The sequence below is a fragment of the Oncorhynchus nerka genome, linkage group LG21 (assembly GCF_034236695.1).
Source record: "Oncorhynchus nerka isolate Pitt River linkage group LG21, Oner_Uvic_2.0, whole genome shotgun sequence".
NCBI classification, from domain to species: domain Eukaryota; kingdom Metazoa; phylum Chordata; class Actinopteri; order Salmoniformes; family Salmonidae; genus Oncorhynchus; species Oncorhynchus nerka.
Window position 1 is genome coordinate 23,756,887 of NC_088416.1, and position 26,287 is coordinate 23,783,173.

The window sequence follows — 26,287 nt, forward strand, 5'->3', positions numbered from 1 at the left end:
AGCATGGTGCAGATGAACTTATCCCCATGAGCATGGTGCAGATGAACTTATCCCCATGAGCATGGTGCAGATGAACTTATCCCCCATGAGCATGGTGCAGATGAACTTATCCCCCATGAGCATGGTGCAGATGAACTTATCCCCCATGAGCATGGTGCAGATGAACTTATCCCCCATGAGCATGGTGCAGATGAACTTGGTGCAGATGAACTTATCCCCCATGAGCATGGTGCAGATGAACTTATCCCCATGAGCATGGTGCAGATGAACTTATCCCCATGAGCATGGTGCAGATGAACTTATCCCCCATGAGCATGGTGCAGATGAACTTATCCCCATGAGCATGGTGCAGATGAACTTATCCCCCATGAGCATGGTGCAGATGAACTTATCCCCATGAGCATGGTGCAGATGAACTTATCCCCCATGAGCATGGTGCAGATGAACTTATCCCCATGAGCATGGATGAGATTATCCCCATGAGCATGGTGCAGATGAACTTATCCCCATGAGCATGGTGCAGATGAACTTATCCCCATGAGCATGGTGCAGATGAACTTATCCCCATGAGCATGGTGCAGATGAACTTATCCCCATGAGCATGGTGCAGATGAACTTATCCCCATGAGCATGGTGCAGATGAACTTATCCCCATGAGCATGGTGCAGATGAACTTATCCCCATGAGCATGGTGCAGATGAACTTATCCCCATGAGCATGGTGCAGATGAACTTATCCCCATGAGCATGGTGCAGATGAACTTATCCCCCATGCAGATGAACTCCCCCATATGGTGCCCCCCCCATGAGCATGGTGCAGATGAACTTATCCCCATGAGCATGGTGCAGATGAACTTATCCCCCATGAGCATGGTGCAGATGATGAGCATGGTGCAGATGAACTTATCCCCCATGAGCATGGTGCAGATGAACCCCATCCCCCCCATGAGCATGGTGCAGATGAACTTATCCCCCATGAGCATGGTGCAGATGAACTTATCCCCCATGAGCATGGTGCAGATGAACTTATCCCCCATGAGCATGGTGCAGATGAACTTATCCCCATGAGCATGGTGCAGATGAACTTATCCCCATGAGCATGGTGCAGATGAACGTATCCCCCATGAGCATGGTGCAGATGAACTTATCCCCATGAGCATGGTGCAGATGAATGTATCCCCCATGAGCATGGTGCAGATGAACTTATCCCCATGAGCATGATGCAGATGAACTTATCCCCATGAGCATGGTGCAGATGAACTTACCCCCCATGAGCATGATACAGATTAACTTATCCCCATGAGCATGGTGCAGATGGACGTATCCCCCATGAGCATGGTGCAGATGAACTTACCCCCATGAGCATGATACAGATGAACTTATCCCCATGAGCATGGTGCAGATGGACTTATCCCCATGAGCATGATGCAGATGGACTTACCCCCCATGAGCATGATGCAGATGTACTTATCCCCATGATAATATTACAGATGGACTTATTCCCCATGAGCATGATACAGATGGACTTACCCCCCATGAGCATGGTGCAGATGAACTTACCCCCCATGAGCATGATGCAGATGGAGAAGATCTTCTCAGCATCTGTGTTGGCACACACATTGCCAAAGCCCACACTGGTGAGGCTGCTCAGGGTGAAGTAGAGGGAGGCGATATAGGCACTGGGCATGGAGGGGCCGCCCATCGTACTGTTGATGTACGGGGTCTCCAACCGCTTCCCGAGCTCCTGCAGCCAGCCTGGAGAGTACCGCATGACATGGTGGACAGAGAGTGGGAGAGGGAGGGAGAAAGAGAGAGGGGGGAAAAGGAAGAGAGAGGGAGGGAGGGAGGGAGGGAGGGAGGGAGGGCAAAGAGAGAGGAGGAGAAAAAGAAAAATGCATTACAGGGATCTGATAGAAGTCCCATGAAAGAGATTGGGTTGTTTTTTCCTTTGTGTCTGCTTGACTCTCCATCCAGAGGTGATATTACAGAGTGTGAGGCATTCTTGCTGGGAGTTAAATTAGATAGTCACTGTAGGGGGGACCAGCCAAACAGTCTCTGTCCATTACTCTGTGACCTACACTTGCTGTGAGGTTGACTGGGAGGGTGTTATGAAGGGTGATGGACTGAGAGACCAGTTCAGAAGCATTTAGGCTTGTCCAGGGACCGAGTGTGCAAGGGGGCCATAGCATCTAGCTGTCAGGCAAGTGAAACGAGTTACTGTGAAACAGACACATGTAGAGGAAATAGCGGTCACACATGGCTGCTTCCTACAGTAAGCCGAGGTGCTCGACAAAAGGAAACGTTCTGTTGATGTGTCTACTGTGTGAGAATGGTGCAACAACCACACACAATATACAAACATTCACACCCAAACACTAACAAACAGGCGCTCACCTATATCCCAGGTGACAGGGTCGCTGCTCTCTATCTCCTTGCGGCCGATGACGTACCAGACGCAGGCCATCCAGTGGGCAAGCAGGGCGAACACAGACATGAGCAGGGTCAGGACCACAGCACTGTACTGGGAGTAACGGTCCAGCTTCTGTAGCAACCGCAGCAGCCGCAGCAAACGCACTGTCTTCAGGAGGTGGACCAGCGAGGTCTGGACAGGAGGTAACAGACATGTTTACATGCAACGATTCATGTAGAGATGACCATTTGCATTGTGACAAGTGTAAAGGTCAAAAGACGTTAGAGGGTTGAGTCATAGTCCGGTTAAAGTCGTCAGACATTATAATACAGTATAGACGATCTATCCTCTGTACTGAAATGATATCTCCAGGGACACGGTCTAGCTGAGATGCAGTGAGCAAACATTCATCCTACCACACCAATATCCCACTTTCCCCCAGAGGCTAAAGATGCATTCATCTGTAAAGAACAGCACATCTCTTGGAAAGCTTGAGAAACAAATGATTGGTGGAAAAAGGGGCAGTTGAACAGTGTCACATCTCAGAAGCCCAGGTAAGATTAAGTGAGAAGGCTATTGGCTGAGATTTGAACAGTGAGACAGAGAGCGAGAGAGAGCGATGGGGAGTGCAGCTAGTGGATAGGGGGAGGGACACTGGAGAGAAGGAAGGAGCAGTCAATAAAGCATGGAGGTGGCAAGACCTAATCCGTTACAATTCAATGCTCAGGGGAAATAAAGAGGACCAACAACATATTTTAAGAGGGAAAAGGATTATTCTGGGAAGAGCTATCGAACAAGCACTGTCTGTTCAAGATAGGATAAGGAACTGCATACACACGCAAAGCCAAATGCCCATGACACCCATACATGCACAGTCGATGACACCCATACAAACTCACCACTGTGATGTTGAAGGCGTAGAGGAGGTCAAAGGGTAGAGCAGCAATGAGGTCTATAAAGAACCAGGTGCCACAGTAATGGAGGTAGATTGAGCGGGCATCGTACACCACCTGACCCGACTGACTCACGAAGGTGGTCCTAAAGTTCAGGATGATATCTGGGGAGGAACAGAAAGCAAACCCAGCAGGACATGAGCAAAATAATATTTTATCCTTTACTCAATTACACAACAAGTGTGTAAGGTGAGTGGATAGGCTACTATGTTCCAGCATTTTCCCAGGTGAGCTGTAAATGCTAATTATGGCATGACACCAGCGGTTTAGAATAACACACGATGTGATGACAATTTTGTACATGAATGTCACTGCACATAATTACCATTTCCTCAACTTAAAAAAGCCTGAGCCCCATCACAGCTGTTTTAGGATCACACATCCATCGGAGACAGGAAGTCTCTAATTGTGGGCTCAAAATGGGAGCTGTAACCAGGGGTGACACAGACACCATGATGAGTTGGTAATGCAGGTGGGTGAGCGAGTACAGTCAAGTGTGACCGATTTCCAAGGAAACACCCACTGCCACAGCAGGAAAGAACTGTTATTGATCAACTATATACCAGAGGAGCTAGATACTGGTGCCAATTCATTTAGCCACCGGAGTGATATGACATTTACCATTGGACTACTATGTTGCCACTCTCAGTACTGTTACACAACAGTATGTTACCTAGAATGAAGAGCATTTCCACTGCGATGTCACTGGCAATGGTGCTACGGGAGTCCCAGTCGGTGTCGTCCTGGTGACTGACGAAGCAGACATTGAAGGGCACGGTGACCGCCACGTAGAAGGTAGCCAGGAGGATCAGCCAATCCCACAGGGCCTTGGATACGCTGTAGTGGAGCAGGATGAAGCGGGACTTCTGCACCGCCGCCACCTTGTACTCTGGGAGAGAGGGCTTCTGGAATACACTCTGCAGGGAGACAGGGGCCAAGGGTCACAGGTCATAGGTCCCAGGTCACAGACAAAGCCCAAGACACCACAGTGGCACTTGCACTTATGAGAACATATCAAGAATGCAATGACACCTAATTGCCCTAGCTACATCAAAATCAATGTCTGCACTCCCTTGGCCCCAATCCAAACTCCTCTGTGGCATAAGAGAGGAGAAGTAAATGTTCCTTTTAGGAATAAAGGACGTCAAATCAAATCAAAGTTTATCGGTAGCGTACACAGTTTAGCAGATGGTATAGCTGGGGGCAGCAAAATAATGGTGTTACTAGCGCCTAACAGTGAAGTAAAATGTCAAGCAATTACCCAAATAAACAAAAATCAAGAAACATCTTAAGGGTTCAATGGCATCTTTTCAAGACAGAAATAACCATCATGCAATTCGTGGCCATAGGCTCACAGCAGTAGTAACTGCAGAAACAGTAGCAGGTACTCTAACAGGCCTGGGGATCAAATGGAAGCTCATTTGACAATACATGAAAGACCGGTAGAGACAATTATCAACATGTTCTGTTTGACACATATGCAGAACCACTGACTTCATCCTCCATAAATGACTCAGTATGAGGGAGATGAAATATGGATGACTATGGAGATCCCTTGAGGTAATGAGATCTAATGAGATCTGAAAGTAAATTCCATTACATTTTACATTTACATTTAAGTCATTTAGCAGACGCTCTTATCCAGAGCGACTTACAAATTGGTGCATTCACCTTATGACATCCAGTGGAGCAGCCACTTTACAATAGTGCATCTAAATCTTTTAAGGGGGGGTGAGAAGGATTACTTTATCCTATCCTAGGTATTCCTTAAAGAGGTGGGGTTTCAGGTGTCTCCGGAAGGTGGTGATTGACTCCGCTGTCCTGGTGTCGTGAGGGAGTTTGTTCCACCATTGGGGGGCCAGAGCAGCGAACAGTTTTGACTGGGCTGAGCGGGAACTGTACTTCCTCAGTGGTAGGGAGGCGAGCAGGCCAGAGGTGGATGAACGCAGTGCCCTTGTTTGGGTGTAGGGCCTGATCAGAGCCTCTGTCGTTCTTCAACATGACTAGAGATAGGTCGCTGGATAGGTCAGCAGAACCTCCAAGTGGGAACCCTTGGTGGGATAATAGCTGGCTACATTATGGGAGAGAATTACTTGGTAATTGCACATGGAGGATTTAGATGCACAACAACAACTGAATGTGTACAGAACTGTCACAGAAAAAGCGCATGTTAGAAACTTTTTCAAACCATGCCACATAGCTCATGCTGTTGTCAATGGTAACCTCATTTTTTACAAATCTTAAAAAACTGATCACCATCAAGTATGTAAAAGGTAGGATTTGGAAAGAGTGAATTGTCATACATTTCATTGATATTTTAAAGTTTTAAGTCTCTCAGCATTTAACGGTACAATTGACGTATCTTTAAACAACAACTAGCTCATATAAGACGTGTTTAAGTGAGGAAGAGGGAAAAGGTTGAAAATCCTTGGTTCTATCTGTCCACTGCTGTGTCATACTGTGACCACTCTTCCGGTACTTTCCTTTAATTAGTGAGATGATACCCCAGCTTTCCCATGTCCCAATCTGCAAAAGGCCACACTGCGTCTCTCTGTTGCTCTATATATACCAGCACTACAAAGACCACACACAGCAGACAGGAGCTTCAAAGGCTGCCTGATCAATTCCTCTATCTGGGCCAAGCTCAACCTTCCTCAAATGGATAGGTAAATGTCACCTTGCTCTTATATGCTCCCTAACACGTCTGCTCAAATATGTTTTCATTCGAATGCGGTAAGAATGTGATTTTACATGTGGTATGAAAACAAATGACGTCATGTTTCAGAAAGCAGTTGGTAATATAATGAAAGGATGCCTTTCCTCTAAAGAAACACTTCCTTGTTGTTGTTGTAAATGAGTCAATACACTCTACTGTACAGCACAGTGAGATCCCGGGGAACTCACATTGGGCAGTTTCCCCTTGCCCCTCTTGGAGAACTGGTTGGTGAGGTGGTACAGGACAGTCCTTCCCCTCTCCCTGGCTTGGGAAAAGTGGGAACTGCTGTGCTTTCTGCTCTGATGTGCGTCCTCTGAGATGCCTGATGACATAAGGACAATAATGAGAATGGGTCTTTACACTTTTTAAAGCCTTCCTTTTATGCAATCCTCGTAGAAATTACCATAGTCTCAAAGTATAAACGGTTCAATAAAGGTGTAAAAGCCACGGTGTTGCAGAGTTAGTAGGATACCTGTGGCCCCCACCCCTCTCCTGTTGCTGTGCTGGTGGCTTTTTCCGTACGACTCAGTGACATCCTTGAAGGAGAAAAGGAATAGAACCACTTCGCCCTTCTCATTCTTAATTGGCACAATGTCAAGAAGGCACCAGAATGGGTTTCCTGCGGAAGCAACATTACAGAAGAAGTTAGATTTCGTGGTGTTCAAATGTTTTCAGCGGGGACCCAATTTTGTCCCGCCAACACGTCTGGGGAACCCATTCTTTTGCCAATAATTTCTCATGACCCAATCCCATCCCACCCCAAATCTAATGACACAACCTACAACATCTGTAAATGTATATGTTTACGTCAACAAATATCCTTCAATTCATTGCATTTTCATCTCTTATCAAAATGAAAATGCACCAAAATACATTGACTCAATAAAATGGTGTTTTTCAAATGATCTTTTTCTCAAAATGCTTGTAATATTGTCCCCTTAAATAATCTGCACTCTTAATTTAAATGACTTTGAATACCACTGAGTTCAATTACAATGACACGTGGAGTTGAGGACTGTATTTTACTCAACGCCCTCTTCATATTGTGCAGACGTGAACTTGGTGTATGTTGCATCCTCTGTCCATAATTCTAAAAATACATTCAAAAAAGATAGATCTGGTTGGATGATGCTGTATGGAGGGCCACCATGTGTTGACTGAATGCTCACCGTTCTTCATATAGAAGCACACCTCCCCCTGGTACTCCTGCTGTCCCTCCAGGGCCTTGTCCACCTGCTGCCTCACCCTCTCACTGGTCTCCGCCCCGTGCAGGAAGCGACACGTGCACGTTTTCTGCATCACCTCAGTGCGCACAAACCCTGTCAGCTCGCAGAAGCCGTCCGAGCAGTACACGATGGGGTAACCTTGGCGACCCTGGGCATTCCCAAGAAGGAAGTTGCTGTCTGTGGAAAGCAAGGAGAGAAAATTAGAGACACGATGTACTGTACCCTAACTCTGTCTGCGTAATGATTGCTGTATAAGTGGTCAACCAATTATTTCTGTCCCTGGAGTACACTGTGTGATTCAGACATTAAATGGATGAATGTCCTTGCCCCTGGATGCTGAATTAGGCTATGTAATTAACAATCAAGCTTGTGTTGAATACAGCCATCTATGAAGGTGGAACATAGCGTCAGGGACTCAGTCGATTTCAGGTTTCTTTCTGAATCTCTCTCTCCTCCCACTCATTTTCTCCTCTCAGGGTCTACTTCATCCTTTAGCTGTCTGAAAAAGAGCTCTGTCTGTCTCGGTCTCAGTCGAACTAACTAACTAACTAACTAACTAACTAACTAACTAACTAACTAACTAACTAACTAACTAACTAACTAGCACATAGAACCCACCCACAACAGCCTGTAGGGACATCAGAGCAGGCTTTGAAGTTTAGGCCTGTGAAGTCTGGTGGATGTGATAGGAGAGAAGAGGGGACCCAGTTCACTCTATGGGGGCCCACAGCCCAGGGGGCCCCCCAGCAGGCGCCTGGGAACACTAATGGGGTTAGGAAATGAGCATCATGTGTAGTATCCTCACATCCTCCTGCCCATGTAACCAAAGAGAGCGCCAGCCAATCACAGGACAGGCTGGAGCTTCTGCTTCAGTAGCTGCCTTTTGATTCTGTCAGGCTCTACTGAAATACCAAACCCCTCTCAGAGCTGCTCCCATCTGTTGAACTGTGCAGGCACATGTACTTTCAGCAGTAAGAATACAGGTGCGATATGCCCAAGTCACGTTTCAGCTATGAATCATTTGTGTTGTGTTGTTCTATTTGCGTCTTAGTCATTTAGCAGACACTCTTATCCAGAGCGACTGAGTGTGTTCGTCTTCATCACAGACACTATCAGCAAAAAAAGTCAAGCGCGAGTGTTAGTTCACAAAAGGCACGGGTGTTATAGTTCTTTATAGACGTCTTTATTTTTATGGGAGAACGGAGGGTGCTGTGGGATTATTTAACACACTCAGTTTTTTTGTTCAAATTTGATTTGCTTGATTTAAATGTACCTCTATTTATCTGCTATTTACCTGCTTCCTCTGTTCAGAGAGAGAACACCGTTGTGTATTTGGGACAGCTGTAAACATTTATGAATGATATATTCCTCCATAGTGAGTTGAACAACTCATCTCCATAAAATAAATGTTTTGCAGGCAGCTGTTCTCCTGCCCCTCTGTTCCACCCTTTCTAAAGGGCAAAGTAGACCGTAGTGTAGCACAGCCCCTCATTGTGCAGAGACAATTGCCGATCACAGATGTCTCCCACAATCCAATGCCTGTCCGTTGTCACCTGTCCCCAACTTTCAAGTCCATTGGGTCACTGCTGTATAGAGTTTCATAGGAAATGATTCCACTGACTGAATTCAATTCCATAATTGATCTATTCATCCACTGCTCTTCCACACAGGGGTGGTTTGAGTTGGACAAGACAGAATTCCGTGGTCAGAGTTTCCTATTCTCGCTGTACATGTGATGATGGTCTGATCGTACCCTGTCAAATCAATACACTAATGATCTCCGTTTATTATTAGATGCGCAGTGCGTAAACACCGAGGTCACAGTTTGAAAGTCTTTACATAAGCAGCCCATTATCATTAGCTTATCTGATTAAGTCCTCCATGAGACACAAGGACAACATAGACGTTTGCATCGACAATACTGCAGATGTTGTGGCAGATAAGTATCACATACACACTTAGTACACCAGTCGAATTGATCATTAGTTCACACGGAGTGGTGAAGAGGACCTAAGTGCTCCAGATCTCTTGTTAAGTGAACTCTGACCCCCAGCCTACACTCACCTACTGAGCCATGCACGGCTGTTGTTGAAAGGTGTATAGATGGAGGATATCTTTAGATTGAGGTAGGTTGTATACTGTTACCGTATACAGAATTTCCTGTCGAGAAAGACGTCATTTTTTAAGACATTTTACAAGGCAAGTCAGTTCAGAACAAATGATTATTTACACTGAAAGGAACAGTAAGTTAAAATTTTTACCTTGTCAGCTCGGGGATTCAATCCAGCAAACTTTTGGTCACTGGCCCAACGCTCTAACCACTAGGCTACCTGCCGCCGCAAAAACATCAAACTCCTGAAATGTCAGTCTCTTAAGTGACTGATGTAGAGATAATTAGTACAGATGCTACATGAGACTTTATGTGCCCAGGATTGGGTTGCCATAGCAATTTGTAATTGTTTTAATAAAAAGCATATGGCAAAGCTGTTATTTCCACAGGGAGGAGGTAACCAGGATACAGTCCCTTTTTTATACAGGAAGAACACAAATAGATTCGCAATAAGTTAATCCTACGGGAAAACATACTGATTATTAAACAACTGGAGCAGCATTTGGACAAATATAGTTTTTTTTTTTACAGTAGCTTCATGATCATCATTGTTACTTGGCTTAGACTGATACAGACAAGTGAAACAAGGTTGTTTTTCTAAACCAAAGCAAACAGATGGTAAGCTCTTTCTCCAACACGACTCTATTATTCTGCTAAAATGCATCCAGTCTACCAGTCTCTCTCTCTCTCTCTCTCTCTCTCTCTAAGAGCTTCTATTTCTCTTTGCCTCTCTCATTTTCTCCCAGAATCATTTCTGAAATGACCGTCCACACGACAAAAAGGGACTTCTCCATTGTAGTGAATAACTGGCCAGTTATATTACATTTCTATTACTTTTCTATGTACATTTCAGGTTCTACTCTGTGGATTATGGTACCGAGATGTCAGAGCGGAGTTATCGATTGCAGCGTAGAGTTATAGTTATATTGTATTTATATTTGTGTGCACAGCAGAAGGCTAAAGCTTTCATTGTTGTCTCGTTGTTCGTGCACTAGCTTCGGTAATTGACATCAGGTGACGAAGAGCAAAACCCAATCCAATCTACTTTGCACAAGCAAAAAGCCAGGCCCTTTGCGTCAATCACAACAACAATAATTTGTGAATTGAAATGGAGGGGAAATGCTATTAAATAATTGTATGCCTCAATGAGGAGGGGAAAGCTGTGTGTAGCTCCCAGCCCACACAGATAATTAGACTGAATCATTCTGTGGCGCAACAACAAGACAACAATGAAAGCTTTAGCCTTCTGCTGTGCACACAAATACAACTATTGCTGTGTAAACGCTGCAATGATAACTCCGCTCTGACATCCCGGTACCATAATTCACAGAGTAAACCTGAAATGTACATATACATGGGAATAACTGTACAATGTGTACTGTACGTTCTAGTGTATATAGTAGTTTGTCTGCATTCTGGCAACGACTAAATAATGTATTAAGAGTGAAATGAGAAATGATGTAATGGATCGTTATAGAGGGAAATTTCCTTTATTACAGCGTGTTATAGTCCACCAGACATTGGGATGGGATTGATGGAGTTACTTATCAGCCTACTTTTACAGAGAGTGGATGACTGATATCGATACCCAGATGCTGTTTGATTAGCGCTTAACCCATGCATAATTCACTGTAATTTATGTCCCTGCTCACGTGTTGGGATCACTTGGCTGTCACTTTCATTCATTCTGTAATCGCTTGGTCTATTCCCGTTACACAAAGGAGAGGGTAATTTAGTTGAGGGAGGCAGTCATGCATACAGTGGGGCAAAAAAAAGTATTTAGTCAGCCACCAATTGTGCAAGTTCTCCCACTTCAAAAGATGAGAAAGGCCTGTAATTTTCATCATAGGTAAACTTCAACTATGAGAGACAAAATGAGGGAAAATTTTTATGAATTGATTTGCAAATTATGGTGGAAAATAAATATTTGGTCAATAACAAAAGTTTCTCAATACTTTGTTATATACCCTTTGACAGAGCAATGGCAGAGGTCAAACGTTTTCTGTAAGTCTTCACAAGGTTTTCACACACTGTTGCTGGTATTTTGGCCCATTCCTCCATGCAGATCTCCTCTAGAGCAGTGATGTTTTGGGGCTGTTGCTGGGCAACACGGACTTTCAACTCCCTCCAAAGATTTTCTATGGGGTTGAGATCTGGAGACTGGCTAGGCCACTCCAGGACCTTGAAATGCTTCTTACAAAGCCACTCCTTCGTTGCCCGGGCGGTGTGTTTGGGATCATTGTCATGCTGAAAGACCCAGCCACATTTCATCTTCAATGCCCTTGCTGATGGAAGGAGGTTTTCACTCAAAATCTCACGCTACATGGCCCCATTCATTCTTTCCTTTACACGGATCAGTCGTCCTGGTCCCTTTGCAGAAAAACAGCCCCAAAGCATGATGTTTCCACCCCCATGCTTCACAGTAGGGATGGTGTTCTTTGGATGCAACTCAGCATTCTTTGTCCTCCAAACACGACGAGTTGAGTTTTTACCAAAAAGTTTTATTTTGGTTTCATCTGACCATATGACATTCTCCCAATCTTCTTCTGGATCATCCAACTGCTCTCTAGCAAACTTCAGACGGGCATGGACATGTACTGGCTTAAGCAGAGGGACACGTCTGGCACTGCAGGATTTGAGTCCCTGGCGGCGTAGTGTGTTACTGATGGTAGGCTTTGTTACTTTGGTCCCAGCTCTCTGCAGGTCATCCACTAGGTCCCCCCGTGTGGTTCTGGGATTTTTGCTCACTGTTCTTGTGATCATTTTGACCCCACGGGGTGAGATCTTGCGTGGAGCCCCAGATCGAGGGAGATTATTAGTGGTCTTGTATGTCTTCCATTTCCTAATAATTGCTCCCACAGTTGATTTATTCAAACCAAGCTGCTTACCTATTGCAGATTCAGTCTTCCCAGCCTGGTGCATGTCTACAATTTTGTTTCTGGTGTCCTTTGACAGCTCTTTGGTCTTGGCCATAGCGGAGTTTGGAGTGTGACTGTTTGAAGTTGTGGACAGGTGCCATTAATACAGGTAACGAGTGGAGGACAGAGGAGCCTCTTAAAGAAGAAGTTACAGGTCTGTGAGAGCCAGAAATCTTGCTTGTATGTAGGTGACCAAATACTTATTTTCCACCATAATTTGCAAATAAATTCATAAAAAATCCTACAATGTGATTTTCTGGATTGTTTTTCTCATTTTGTCTGCCATAGTTGAAGTGTACCTATGATGAAAATTACAGGCCTCTCTCATCTTTTTAAGTGGGAGTACTTGCACGATTGGTGGCTGACTAAATACTTTTTTGCCCCACTGTACATTTCATGTTGCAAATCCACCCACTAGTTGTCGCGCATGATATTAGAATATTGGTGTCATAGGTCATAGGTTGAAGTCAATTATCTATTGTACACTGTGTGGGCTCCCGAGTGGCGCAGCAGTCTAAAGGTGCACAATTGGCCCAGTGTGGTCAGGGTTAGGGTTTGGCCAGGGTAGGCCATCATTGTAAATAATAATTTATTCTTAACTGATTTGCATAGTTAAATAAAGGTTCAATAAAAAATAAAAATAAGGAAGCTTCCCAGAACTCGGAGAGAAGAATGTCAAAGTTTTGGACTATTTTATCAGCTCCCTACAGACATTTCAAGCTCCGACTACATCTCTGCCCTTTGGATCACGGCTCCCTGCACCTCCCACTTCCCCCAGTCTTGTCCATTAAAGCTTTTGGCCAGCTCCTCCACCCACACCATGACACGGAGGGCCTGTAACCACCAAACTTGTGAAAAACATTATTCTGACTCTGTATTTGTGTGGGTGTGTGTGTGTGCAGCCTGGTCTCATAGACTAGACGTATTAGTATGATATGTTACATTTGGTATGCTTACATGAGACAGCAGTCTACTTATTAAGGGAAAAACGAAAGTAGGGTGGTTGGTCTGGGTGGATTGGTAGGCAGGCGTATAACGTGAAAGTCTAGCAACCCAAAGGTAACATGTTCGAATGTCATTATGGACAACATTAGCATTTTAGCTAATTAGCAACTACTTAGCATGTTAGCTAACCCTTCCCATAACCTTAATTTATTAGTTTATTGTACTTTTTACCCATTTTTCTCCCCAATTGGTAGTCTAAGTCTTGTCCCATCGCTGCTACTCCCGTATGGACTCGGGAGAGGCGAAGTTCGAGAGCCATGCGTCCTCCGAAACACGATCCAGCCAAGCTGCATTGCTTCTTGACACACTGCTCGCTTAACCCGTCAGTCAGCCACATGTGTTGGAGGAAACAACATATAATAGCTCCCGAAGTCAGCATGCAGCGTGCATGCGCCCAGCCCGCCACAGTCATCGCTAGAGCGTGATGGTAACACGGACGATGCTGGGCCAATTGTGCACCGCCTCATGGGTCTTCCAGTCTCAGCTGGCTGCGACACAGCCTGGGATCGAACCCGGGTCTGTAGTTACACCGCCTTAGACCGCTGTGCCACCTTAGTCACCTAGCTAACGTTAGCGATAGCCACCTAGCTAACGTTAGCCACAACAGATTGGAATTCATTACATATCATACATTTTACAAATCTGTAGCATATTGTACGAATTGCAATGCATTGCATATCACACAAATTGTAAATCATAACATATCATACGAAATGGGATGATGGACATCCACAAATGAATACATACCATATGAAACGTAACATATCATATCATCCTAATTGGAGTGTCCTGGGTTTACATTTACTATGTTACATCTACTCCTGAGTCCAGGTTGGTGTGTGTGTGTGTGAGTGTCAGTGTGTATAATAGAGAGAGTGTGAGTGTGTTTGTCAACACACTGAATTCATTAACTCAGCCAGGACACAGATCGGCGGCCACACGCTAGCAAGATGTCATGTCCCACTTCTTGTAACCCACTGAGAAGAGCGTGACCCGATCTGACCATGGGAAAGTGCATCATGTAGCTTGGACAGTAGTCCATTAGTGACATATACTTGTTGTACAAACCGTTAGGAACACCTTCCTAATATTGAGTTGCCCCCCCTTTTTGCCGTCAGAACAGCGTCAGTTCGTCGGGGCATGGACTCTTACAAGGTGTCGAAAGCATTCCGCAGGGATGCTGGCCCATGTTGACTACAACGATTCCTACAGTTGTGTCAAGTTCGGTTGGATGTCCTTTGAGTGGTGGACCATTTTTGATACACACGGGAAACTGTTGAGAGTGAAAAACCCAGCAGCATTGCAGTTCTTGACACCTGGCACCTACAACCATACCCCGTTCAAAGGAACTTTTGTCATGCCCATTCAACCTCTGAATGGCACACGTACAGTGGCAAGAAAAGTATCTGAACCCTTTTGCAATTACCTGGATTTCTGCATAAATTGGTCATAAAATTTGATCTGATCTTCATTGAAGTCACAACAATAGACAAACACAGTTTGCTTAAACTAATAACACAACCAATTATAGGTTGTCATGTCTTTACTCAACACACCGTATAAACATTCACAGTGCAGGGTGGGAAAAGTATGTGAACCCTCGGATTTAATAACTGGTTGACCCTCCTTTGGCAGCAATAACCTCAACCAAAGTTTTCTGTAGTTGCTGATCAGACCTGCACAACGGTCAGGAGGAATTTTGGACCATTCTTCTTTACAAAACTGTTTAAGATCAGCAACATTCTTGGGATGTCTGGTGTGAACCGCTCTTTTGAGGTCATGCCACAGCATCTCAATCGGGTAGAGGTCATGACTCTGACTGAGCCACTCCAGAAGGCATATTTTCTTCTGTTGAAGCCATTCTGTTGTTGATTTACTTTTGTGTTTTGGGGTCGTTGTCCTGTTGCATTGCCCAACTTCTGTTGAGGTTCAATTGTCGGACAGATAGCCTTACATTCTCCTGCAAAATGTCTTGATAAACTTGGGAATTCATTTTTCTGTTGATTATAGCAAGCTGTCCAAGGCCCTGAGACAGCAAAGCAGTCCCAAACCATGATGCTCCTCCACCATACTTTATAGTCGGGACGAGGTTTTGATGTTGGTGTGCTGTGCCTTTTTTTCTCCACAGAATATTTTTTGCCAGTTGCATTGTGGAACATCCAGATGCTCTTTTGCGAACTTCAGACTTGCAGCAATGTTTTTTATTTATTTAGTGTTTAACGTATCATAGCCTCGTCAACAGAGATGTTGGCATGTTCCAGTCTTTAGCTGACACTCTAAGATTCTTCTTAACCTCATTGAGCATTCTGCACTGTACTCTAGCAGTCATCTTTGTAGAACGGCCACTCCTAGGGAGAGTAGCAACAGTGCTGAACTTTCTCCATTTATAGACAATTTGTCTTACCATGGACTGATGAACATCAAGGCTTTTAGGGATATTTTTGTAACCCTTTCCAGCTTTATGCAAGTCAACATTTCTTAATCTTGGGTCTTCTGAGATCTCTTTTGTTTGAGGCATGGTTCACATTAGGCAATGCTTCTTGTGAATAGCAAACTCACAATTTTGTGAGTGTTTTTATAGGGCAGGGCAGCTCTAACCAACATCTCCAATCTCGTCTCAATGATTGAACTCCAGGTTAGCTGACTCCTGACTCCAATTAGCTTTTGGGGTTCACATACATTTTCCAACCTACCCTGTAAGTGTTTAAATGATAATCATTTGTGTGTTATTAGTTTAAGCAGACTGTGTTTGTCTGTTATTGTGACTTAGAATAAGATCAGATCTAATTTATGACCAATTTATGCAGAAATCCAGATAATTCCACATACTTGTTCTTGCCACTGTACACAATCACTGTCTCAATTGTCTCAAGGCTTAAACATAGTTCTTTAGCCTGTCTCCTCCCCTTCATCTACACTGATTGAAGTGGATTTAATTAACAAGTGACATAAATAAGGCATCCTAGCTTTCACCTGGATTCACCTGGTCAGTCTGTCATGGAAAGAGCAGGTGTTCCTAATGTTTTGTGCACTCAGTATATATCCTATGGTCAAATGCAGAGGTGCTTAATAGATGAACAAACAGAATACATGAACTGTGAACACGTATGACTAATAATAAAAGAGCTTTTAGGTTGTGAGTGAGCTAAAAGAAAGGGGAAATAGGGATACAGGTACTGAAGTCTTAAAGGGATACTTCAGGAGGAAATGAAGACCTTTATCTACTTCCCCAGATTTGTATGCCTCTGCGTGCAGTTTGAAGAGAGTTGCTAACTAGTTGTAGCGCAATTGCTAACTAGCGTTAGCGCAATGACTGTAAGTGTCTGGTTTTGCACTGACACAAGTTAACATTGGCTCGCTTCATTGCCAAAATCCCGAAGTATCACTTTAATGAGGAGCAACAGAGACAGCAAACACACAACAGCCCAACAAGTGGCACTTCAATCCAAAACAACAGCACACCCACTCCTCCTCTGCTGAGCTCTCACCACTCTCTCCATCACTGTCACAGCCTGAATTACTGTCTTGACTGGCTGCACCCTCTCCAGTACCACGTACACACAGTGTTGACTGGCTGCCCCTCTCCAGTACCACTTACACACAGTGTTGACTGGCTGTCCCTCTCCAGTACCACGTACACACAGTCTTGACTGGCTGCCCCTCTCCAGTACCACTTACACACAGTGTTGACTGGCTGCCCCTCTCCAGTACCACTTACACACAGTGTTGACTGGCTGCACCCTCTCCAGTGTTGACTGGCTGCCCCTCTCCAGTACTACTTACACACAGTGTTGACTGGCTGCCCCTCTCCAGTACCACGTACACACAGTCTTGACTGGCTGCTCCTCTCCAGTACCACTTACACACAGTGTTGACTGGCTGCCCCTCTCCAGTACCACTTACACACAGTGTTGACTGGCTGCCCCTCTCCAGTACCACTTACACACAGTGTTGACTGGCTGCCCCTCTCCAGTACCACGTACACACAGTGTTGACTGGCTGCCCCTCTCCAGTACCACGTACACACAGTGTTGACTGGCTGCCCCTCTCCAGTACCACTTACACACAGTGTTGACTGGCTGCCCCTCTCTAGTACCACGTACACACAGTGTTAACTGGCTGCCCCTCTCCAGTACCACATACACACATTGTTGACTGGCTGCCCCTCTCCAGTACCACGTACACACAGTGTTGACTGGCTGCCCCTCTCCAGTACCACTTACACACAGTGTTGACTGGCTGCCCCTCTCCAGTACTACTTACACACAGTGTTGACTGGCTGCCCCTCTCCAGTACCACGTACACACAGTCTTGACTGGCTCCTCCTCTCCAGTACCACTTACACACAGTGTTGACTGGCTGCCCCTCTCCAGTACCACTTACACACAGTGTTGACTGGCTGCCCCTCTCCAGTACCACTTACACACAGTGTTGACTGGCTGCCCCTCTCCAGTACCACTTACACACAGTGTTGACTGGCTGCCCCTCTCCAGTACCACGTACACACAGTGTTGACTGGCTGCCCCTCTCCAGTACCACTTACACACAGTGTTGACTGGCTGCCCCTCTCCAGTACCACGTACACACAGTGTTGACTGGCTGCCCCTCTCCAGTACCACGTACACACAGTGTTGACTGGCTGCCCCTCTCCAGTACCACTTACACACAGTTTGACTGGCTGCCCCTCTCCAGTACCACTTACACACAGTGTTGACTGGCTGCCCCTCTCCAGTACCAGGTACACACAGTGTTGACTGGCTGCCCCTCTCCAGTACCACTTACACACAGTGTTGACTGGCTGCCCCTCTCCAGTACCACGTACACACAGTGTTGACTGGCTGCCCCTCTCCAGTACCACGTACACACAGTGTTGACTGGCTGCCCCTCTCCAGTACCACTTACACACAGTGTTGACTGGCTGCCCCTCTCCAGTACCATGTACACACAGTGTTGACTGGCTGCCCCTCTCCAGTACCACTTACACACAGTTTGACTGGCTGCCCCTCTCCAGTACCACTTACACACAGTGCTGGGGAGTGGTGAACTACATATAGTTCTACTAGTAATTAAATAAAATTTTGTAGTAGTTGTGGAGTGATAGTTGGACTAAGTGGTAGTTGAACTAAATTCAAATCTAGGTAGTGTTTTCAGTGGTTCATTGTTTGCTTTGCCATGCAGTGGTGTAGCTTCAATCTATAGCTAGTTGACTCCTAACATCGCTAGTAGTAATAAGTATAATTTTGTCTTCATCTAGTGTTTTTTTAGTACTGTATTTTTGCTAGCTAGGGCCATTTACTTTAAGTGCTGTCTGTATTTCCAGTAGCCTACTTAGTGTATGAACTGCTGACTGCTCAGCAGCCACTAGGATACCTGGGGCGGCAGGTAGCCTAGTGGTTAGAGCGTTGGGCCAGTAACCAAAAGTTTGCTATATCGAATCCCCGAGCTGCCAAGGTAAAAATCTGTTGTTCTGCCCCTGAACACGGTAGTTAACCCAGTGTTCCTAGGCTGTCATTGTAAATAAGAATTTGTTCAACTGACTTGCCTAGTTAAACAAAGGTTAAACTTTAAAAAATGACTTGCAGCTGATTGTTGACACATCAACCAGGAATAAAGGGCAGGGCAATTTGTGACTGTTATTGTTTTGGTAATCAGTGGTTGTATTGGAGGGGGAGTGGTTAACCTCCTCTCCTGTGCAATCAGCAATTAGTACCGGGAGGTATGCTCTTCACCTCAGCTAGGCAATTAGCAATTAGTGTCAAGCCAGTCAAGGCTTCAAGACGGGTCACTCAACTGAGACTGCTCTCCTCTGTGTCACGGAGGCTTTTCGCTCTTCCAAAGCTGACTCTCTCTCCTCTGTTCTCATCCTCCTCGATCTATCTTCTGCCTTCGACACCGTGAACCATCAGATCATCCTCTCCACCCTCTCAGGGCTGGGTGTCTCAGGGTCTGCACACTCTTGGATTGCATCCTACCTGGGAGGCCACTCCTACCAGTTGACGTGGAGAAGATCTATGTCTACACCACTTACTCTCACTACTGGTGTCCCCCAGGGCTTGGTTCTAGGCCCTCACCTCTTCTCTCTATATGTAGCCAGGTGGTAAAAACACGTAGCTGTATTCATTTATATCCACTAGATGGCACAGTCCCTTTAAGAAATCCTTAAATAATGCGTGAGAGAGGTTATAAGATTGTGCATGCACAGTGTGTAAGAGAGCAAGCAATTACATCGGAGAGCTGTTGAAATCCATCGTGGGTCCAATGATACTTTAGATGGGTAAATACTGCATTTTATCTTACTCTTGTACCGGAATATATCATATTTTGCATCATCTGCAGTGTATAAGAGTTAGTTTTGTAATATTTATGCAAGATGGTCATGCTAGCTTGTTGATACTTTCAGATTGACATGAGGATGTTAGCTTCTTGCCAGCTGAATACTGGCTCAGTATATACAGTGCTCTCAGAACCACGTGGTGGAGTTGATGATAACATTATTTGAAGCGTGAGTAAATATCAGAATGACATTCTGTTTCCTGTAAAGCTTCAGGGTGTTGTATTTTGTTTGATTTTTGAATCATAATTTAAATATTGATATAATATTTCCCCCAGTCCATTCTGGGTGAGATGAGGATCTACTCTTCCGTGAGGGGTTAAATAATATTGTAATCAGACTACAGATACTTTTGAAAAACTAGATGATTACTTTTAAAATCCGAAAGGATGTTTGCCGGGAAAAATGTGACACTTTCTTAATGTTTTCTTAATTACATTCATATCAGCATTGTAAAAAGGCGCAACTTTAAGTTTGTTCCACCTGAGCGTCTCTGACCACAAGTCAGAGTCCACTATGATGACACACCAAATGTGTTTGATGGATCGTGGAAAAATATCAGAAATATTTTGTAGGCTACAGTCCAAGCTATATCTTCCAATGGTAGGCTACAGTCCAAGCTATATCTTCCAATGGTTATATCATCCAAAGATTATGCAACTTGAATAAACGCTTGGAGGTCAGCATGAGAGCAGTGGTGTAGTCTATGGTGATACGGATATCACTTATTATTGGTACCTATGTAGCGCATTGATGTGAATCACACTGCTGCTCTCTCATTTTGCTATTTGTGCCTTACGGCTTGTGGTTGTCGTGGATGGCTGTTCAGAAATCCAAATGTGTATTTGAACCCAATAATGGTTGAATTTAAGATGCCTATCAATCTTTGTTTTTGAAACCAGTGGACAGCTGGCTCTTTTACAACAGCTGCATAGTGCGGATCCCAGGCTATGGAATAAAATTGGGGCTTTTATTGCTCAATCTAATTCATGCTGATAAAAAAACAAAATCCATAGGCCTAATGGACACATGCTCAAACTCGTACACTTTTGATAGACTTAATAGGGAAATCTGTAGTTGCTACATCCATTTTTGGACTTATAAATGATATATAGTAATGTAAAGACATAATTGAATCATATTACTATGTCACGCCTGCCCCCACTCTCCCTCCCGGGCACTCGAGGGCGCCAGGCTGCCCAGCACTACGCACTCCTGCCACCATCATTACACACACCTTTTTCCCTCGTCACACTCTTCAGTAATTCATTGGACTCACCTGGAGTCCAATGAATGCCTCCAATGAATGCCTCTAATGCATCTTAAGGGAAAAGTCATCTAAAAGTAACTGAATGTAATCCGATTCCGTTACTGAGTTTAGGTAATCCAAAAGTTACGTTACTGATTACAATTTTGGACAGGTAACTGGTAACTGTAAAGGATTACATTTAGAAAGTAATCTACCCGACCCTGCATACACACCAAGTCACTCGGCTCCGTCATATCCTCACGTGGTCTCTCCTATCATTGCTATGCAGATGACATTGAACTCCTTTTCTTCTTCAGCCCCTTCTGACACCCAGGTGGAGACACACATCTCTGCGTGCCTGGCAGATATCTTGCATGGCCCACGACAAGATGGAGCTTTGTTATTTCTCCTAGATATAGGACAGACACTTCAAAACCTTATTGTAACAATACAGAGGCGGATGCAAGATGCAAGCAACGATGGTTTAATGAATACAGGTTACAGCAGCAACAGGACAGACAGACTGTACTCAGACGGAATCCGACCCAGGGACTAGGGCGCATCCTCCTATGAAAGCGTGCTGAGAAACCCAGGGGAGAGTGTCCGGATGGGTAGGAAGGAGCACAGCAGATAATCCACACAAGGGCGGCGAGAGATGAGCACGGACACACGACACAACCTCAGGGAAGTAACGACGATCTGACAACAAGAAACACTGGTTACAGAACATATAAAGGGAAGATAAGTGATTCCAGCTGGCGCAGACAATCAGGCCGAGATTGGGAACCACGCCCACACAAACACGGGAGAGAGAGAGAGAGAGAGAGAGAGAGAGAGAGAAAAGGAAAAGGAGGCAGTGGATTCATGAACCGTGACAATACCCCCCTAGGAACGCCTCTTGGCGTTCCCAGGCGAATTTACCTGTCGATTGAAATCATCGATAAGGGAGTGATCCAGAATGTCCCTAGCAGGTACCCAACTTCTCTCCTCCGGGCCGTAACCCTCCCAGTCCACCAGGTACTGGAATCCGCGTCCCCTCCTTCTAGAGTCCAAAATACGATTGACAGAAAAGGTGGGTTCCCCATCAACAAGTCGTGGCGGCGGGGGAACCGGGACCGGCGGGTTAATGCGTGCCTGAAACACAGGTTTTATTTTAGACACATGAAAGGTAGGATGAATTCTCCTATACGCCGGAGGAAGCTGGAGCCGGACCGCCACCGGACTAATGATCCTGGTGACTTTGAACGGGCCGATAAATTTGGGGGCAAGCTTGTTCGAAACGGATCGGAGTGGAATGTTCTTAGTAGAAAGCCACACTCTTTGGCCAACGACGTATAACGGAGGCTTCGACCGGTGGCGATCGGCCTTAGCCTTGGTGCGCGCCCCCACCCGGAGAAGAGTCCCACGGGCTCTGCTCTATGAGTGACGGCACCTCTGGATGAAAGCGTGAGCGGAGGGAACAGACACCTCGGACTCCGTACTGGGAAAGATAGGTGGCTGGTAACCTAAACTACACTCAAACGGAGAGAGACCCGTGGCTGCCACTGGCAACGAATTGTGAGCGTACTCAACCATAGAGAGTTGTTGACTCCAGGAAGAGGGATTCTTAGAAACCAAACATCGCAACACTCTCTCCAAATCTTGGTTGGCCCTCTCCGCTTGACCGTTGCTCTGGGGATGAAACCCTGAAGACAGGCTGACACTCGCTCCCAGTAACCTACAAAACTCTTGCCAAAACTTGGACACAAATTGGGGCCCCCTGTCAGAAACTACGTCCATCGGCAGACCATGTAAGCGAAAGACGTGATCCACGACAGTTACCGATGTCTCCTTGGCAGATGGTAATATAGGCAAGGGAATAAAATGAGCCGCCTTCGAGAACCGGTCCACCACGGTCAAAACAACCGTCTTGCCCTGGGAGGGCGGGAGGGCGGTAACAAAATCTAGCGCGATGTGGGACCAGGGTCTCGAAGGGACCGACAGCGGTTGGAGTAACCCATCTGGGGGTCGATTAGAAGTCTTCCCAGTGGCACAAACCGAGCAAGCCAAGACAAAACTGTGAATGTCACGAACCATCAGTGGCCACCAAAAGCGTTGCTTAACCAAAAAGCTAGTGCGACTGACTCCTGGATGACATGCTACGTTGGAGCAATGCCCCCACCGAATAACATCGGACCGACACCCCTCCGGCACAAACAACCGATTAGGCGGGCAACCGGGCGGAGGCGTTACCCCTTCTAAGGACGTTTTGACCCTCGATTCAACCTCCCATGTGAGTGTGGAGACCACTAGGGTCCCGGGTAGGATGCACTCGGGAGTGGATGGGCGTTCGGAATGGTCAAAAATGCGAGAAAGGGAATCGGGTTTGACATTCTTGGAACCCGGGCGATACGAGAGAGAGAAAGTCAAAACGTCCGAAAAGAGTGCCCACCGCGCCTGCCTGGAGTTGAGTCGCTTGGCGGTTCTGATATATTCCAAATTTTTGTGATCGGTCCAAACTATAAAAGGTACCCCGAACCCTCTAACCAATGGCGCCACTCCTCCAGTGCTAACTTCACTGCCAACAACTCTCTGTTGCCAATGTCGTAGTTGCGTTCCGCAGGTGATAACCGATGGGAAAGGAACGCGCAAGGGTGCATCTTGTCGTCAGAAGAGGAACATTGGGAAAGTACCGCACCTACCCCCACCTCTGAAGCGTCCACCTCCACCACGAACTGACGCGAGGGATCGGGAGCTATGAGGATGGGAGCCGAAACAAAGCGGCTCTTGAGTTTGACGAATGCAGCCTCGGCTGTATCGGACCACCTGAACGTCACTCTGGGGGAGGTTAAGGCGGTAAGAGGAGCGACTATCTGGCTAAAGTTGCGAACGAAACGCCGGTAGAAATTGGCGAATCCCAGAAACCTCTGTAGGGCCTTACGGGAATCTGGGCTTGGCCAATCCACCACAGCCTTAACCTTGTCAGGATCCATGCGAATACCTTCAGTCGAGACGATGTAACCTAGGAATGGAACGGATTGTGCATGAAAAATGCATTTCTCCGCCTTGACAAAAAGTCCATTCTCCAACAACCTCTGAAGCACTCGTCTGACGTGCTGAACGTGTTCCTGGAGAGAAGAAGAAAAAATCAGTATGTCATCCAGGTAAACATATATAAACTGATCAATCATATCTCTCAGCACGTCATTTACGAGTGAGTGCCTGGAAAACCGCTGGGGAGTTGGATAGCCCAAAAGGCATGACCAAATATTCGAAGTGCCCTCTGGGGGTGTTAAACGCGGTCTTCCATTCGTCCCCCCTTATGCGAACCAAATGATATGCATTACGTAAATCCAACTTAGTGAACACGGATGCTCCCTGTAACCTTTCAAAGGCTGAGGACATCAACGGTAAGGGATAGGTATTCTTCACTGTGATGTTATTCAACCCACGGTAATCAATGCAAGGACGCAGAGATCCGTCCTTCTTCTCCACAAAGAAGAACCCCGCCCCCGCTGGAGAAGAGGAAGGACGAATGAATCCAGATGCCAGAGAACCAGAGATGTATCTCTCCATAGCCTCCCTCTCAGGAACAGAGAGTGAATATGACTTGCCTTTAGGCGGAGACTCACCTGGCAATAATTCTATTGCACAGTCATAGGGACGATGCGGAGGAAGAGAAGCAGCACGGGACTTACTGAACACCTCCTTCAGGTCGAGGTATTCAACGGGCACGTTAGACAATTCCACTGCCTCCTCTAGAAACACAGAATCAGACACAGACGAACAAGCAGACACTAAACAGGACTCAAGACATTTGTTACTCGACATGGATATAGAGTTATGACCCCAGTCAACTCTGGGGTTGTGTTGGGTGAGTCAAGGGTGGCCGAGAACTAATGGTGCAAGGGGTGAGTCCATGAGTAGAAATGATAGTGTCTCAGTGTGATTGCCAGAAGTGATGAGTGTGATAGGTTCAGTGGTGTGAGAAATGTTGGGTAGTTCTTGACCATTGAGAGCGTTGACGGATATCTTGTGCGTGAGTGAGGTGATAGGATTCTGGAGTTTGTGAGCGAGCTTGAAGTCCATGAAATTACCCTCTGCTCCTGAGTCCAGTAAGGCTTGGGTGTCGTGCGTGTGGTTGGCCCATCTTAGTCTTACCGGGAGGAGAGTAGATGATGAGGTCTTCCCTGTGGTGACACCACCCAATAGTAGCCTCATTCTTACTACCGGGCCTAATCTTTTACCGGGCAGGAGTGGATAACCACAGTAGAGACAGAGTCCTTGGGATCTCCGCCTCTCCCTCTCTTCCCGGGAGAGGCGAGCTCTCCCCAGCTGCATGGGTTCGTGAGCGGAGACTGAACTGGCCGTGTTCCCGCCGCTGGCATGCCAGCCCTCCGTGTCGTTATACGGTCTGTTAGGGCATGCTCGGCGGCCAACACGACTCAGACGAGCGTCGACCCTCAAGGCTAGTTCCACTAGTCCATTTAAACTCCTGGGAAGGTCCAGAACATAAATCTCCTTCTGGATCCGGTCCTCCAGCCCATGCAGGAACATGTCCCACTGCGCCTCCTCATTCCACTGACACTCTGCGGCCAGAGTGCGGAATTGGATGGAGTATTCCGATACTGAACGGTCTCCTTGGCGAAGGTCAGCGAGTAGTCTGGCCGCCTCCCTACCCGCCACGGCCCGATCGAAGACCCTTCTCATCTCCTCGGAGAGTGTCTGAAAGAGGTGCAGCATGGGTCCTGGTTCGCCCACACCGTTCCCCAAAGAGCCGCTTTGCCTGATAGCAGTGTGAGTACTGCTACCTTAGACTGTTCACGGTTGAAGGTCCGTGGCTGCAACGAGAAATGCATGGAACATCTCGTAAGAAAAGCTCTGCAATAGTCAGGATCACCTGAATAACCCTCTGGTGTCGGTAGCCGTGGCTCTAGCTGGGAATCCGGCTCTGGCGGGGCGGGTTGAACTGCCGGTGTAGGTGGCGCAGCGAGACCCCTCAGATGTTGTAATTGTTGGGTCAGCTGGGATACCTGCGTCGCAATGGCTTGTACTGCCCGACCTGTGCTGGAGATGTTCTCCTCTTGTTGATCCATTCTCGTGATACTGCGGGAAATGAATTCGGTCAGACTCGTTGAACTCGCTGCATCCATGGTCTGGTCAGATCGTTCTGTAACAATACATAGGCGGATGCAAGATGCAAGCAACGATGGTTTAATGAATACAGGTTACAGCAGCAACAGGACAGACAGACTGTACTCAGACGGAATCCGATCCAGGGACTAGGGCGCATCCTCCTATGAAAGCGTGCTGAGAAACCCAGGGGAGAGTGTCCGGATGGGTAGGAAGGAGCACAGCAGATAATCCACACAAGGGCGGCGAGAGATGAGC

The 26,287-nt window shown here is 46.3% G+C and overlaps 1 protein-coding gene across 1 annotated transcript in view; it reads right to left on the reverse strand.

The window, feature by feature from the left end:
• LOC115104126 (potassium voltage-gated channel subfamily H member 4-like) overlaps positions 1-26,287 on the reverse strand; it is a 35,887-nt gene that overhangs the window by 8,470 nt on the left and 1,130 nt on the right. Inside the window, exons 2-8 of the mRNA XM_065006452.1 lie at positions 7,248-7,481; positions 6,551-6,697; positions 6,267-6,400; positions 4,036-4,279; positions 3,309-3,466; positions 2,394-2,601; positions 1,560-1,754 (exon numbers count right to left, since the gene is read on the reverse strand). Coding sequence (XP_064862524.1) covers positions 1,560-1,754; positions 2,394-2,601; positions 3,309-3,466; positions 4,036-4,279; positions 6,267-6,400; positions 6,551-6,697; positions 7,248-7,481 — 1,320 coding nt within the window. The remainder of the gene's footprint in view (positions 1-1,559; positions 1,755-2,393; positions 2,602-3,308; positions 3,467-4,035; positions 4,280-6,266; positions 6,401-6,550; positions 6,698-7,247; positions 7,482-26,287) is intronic.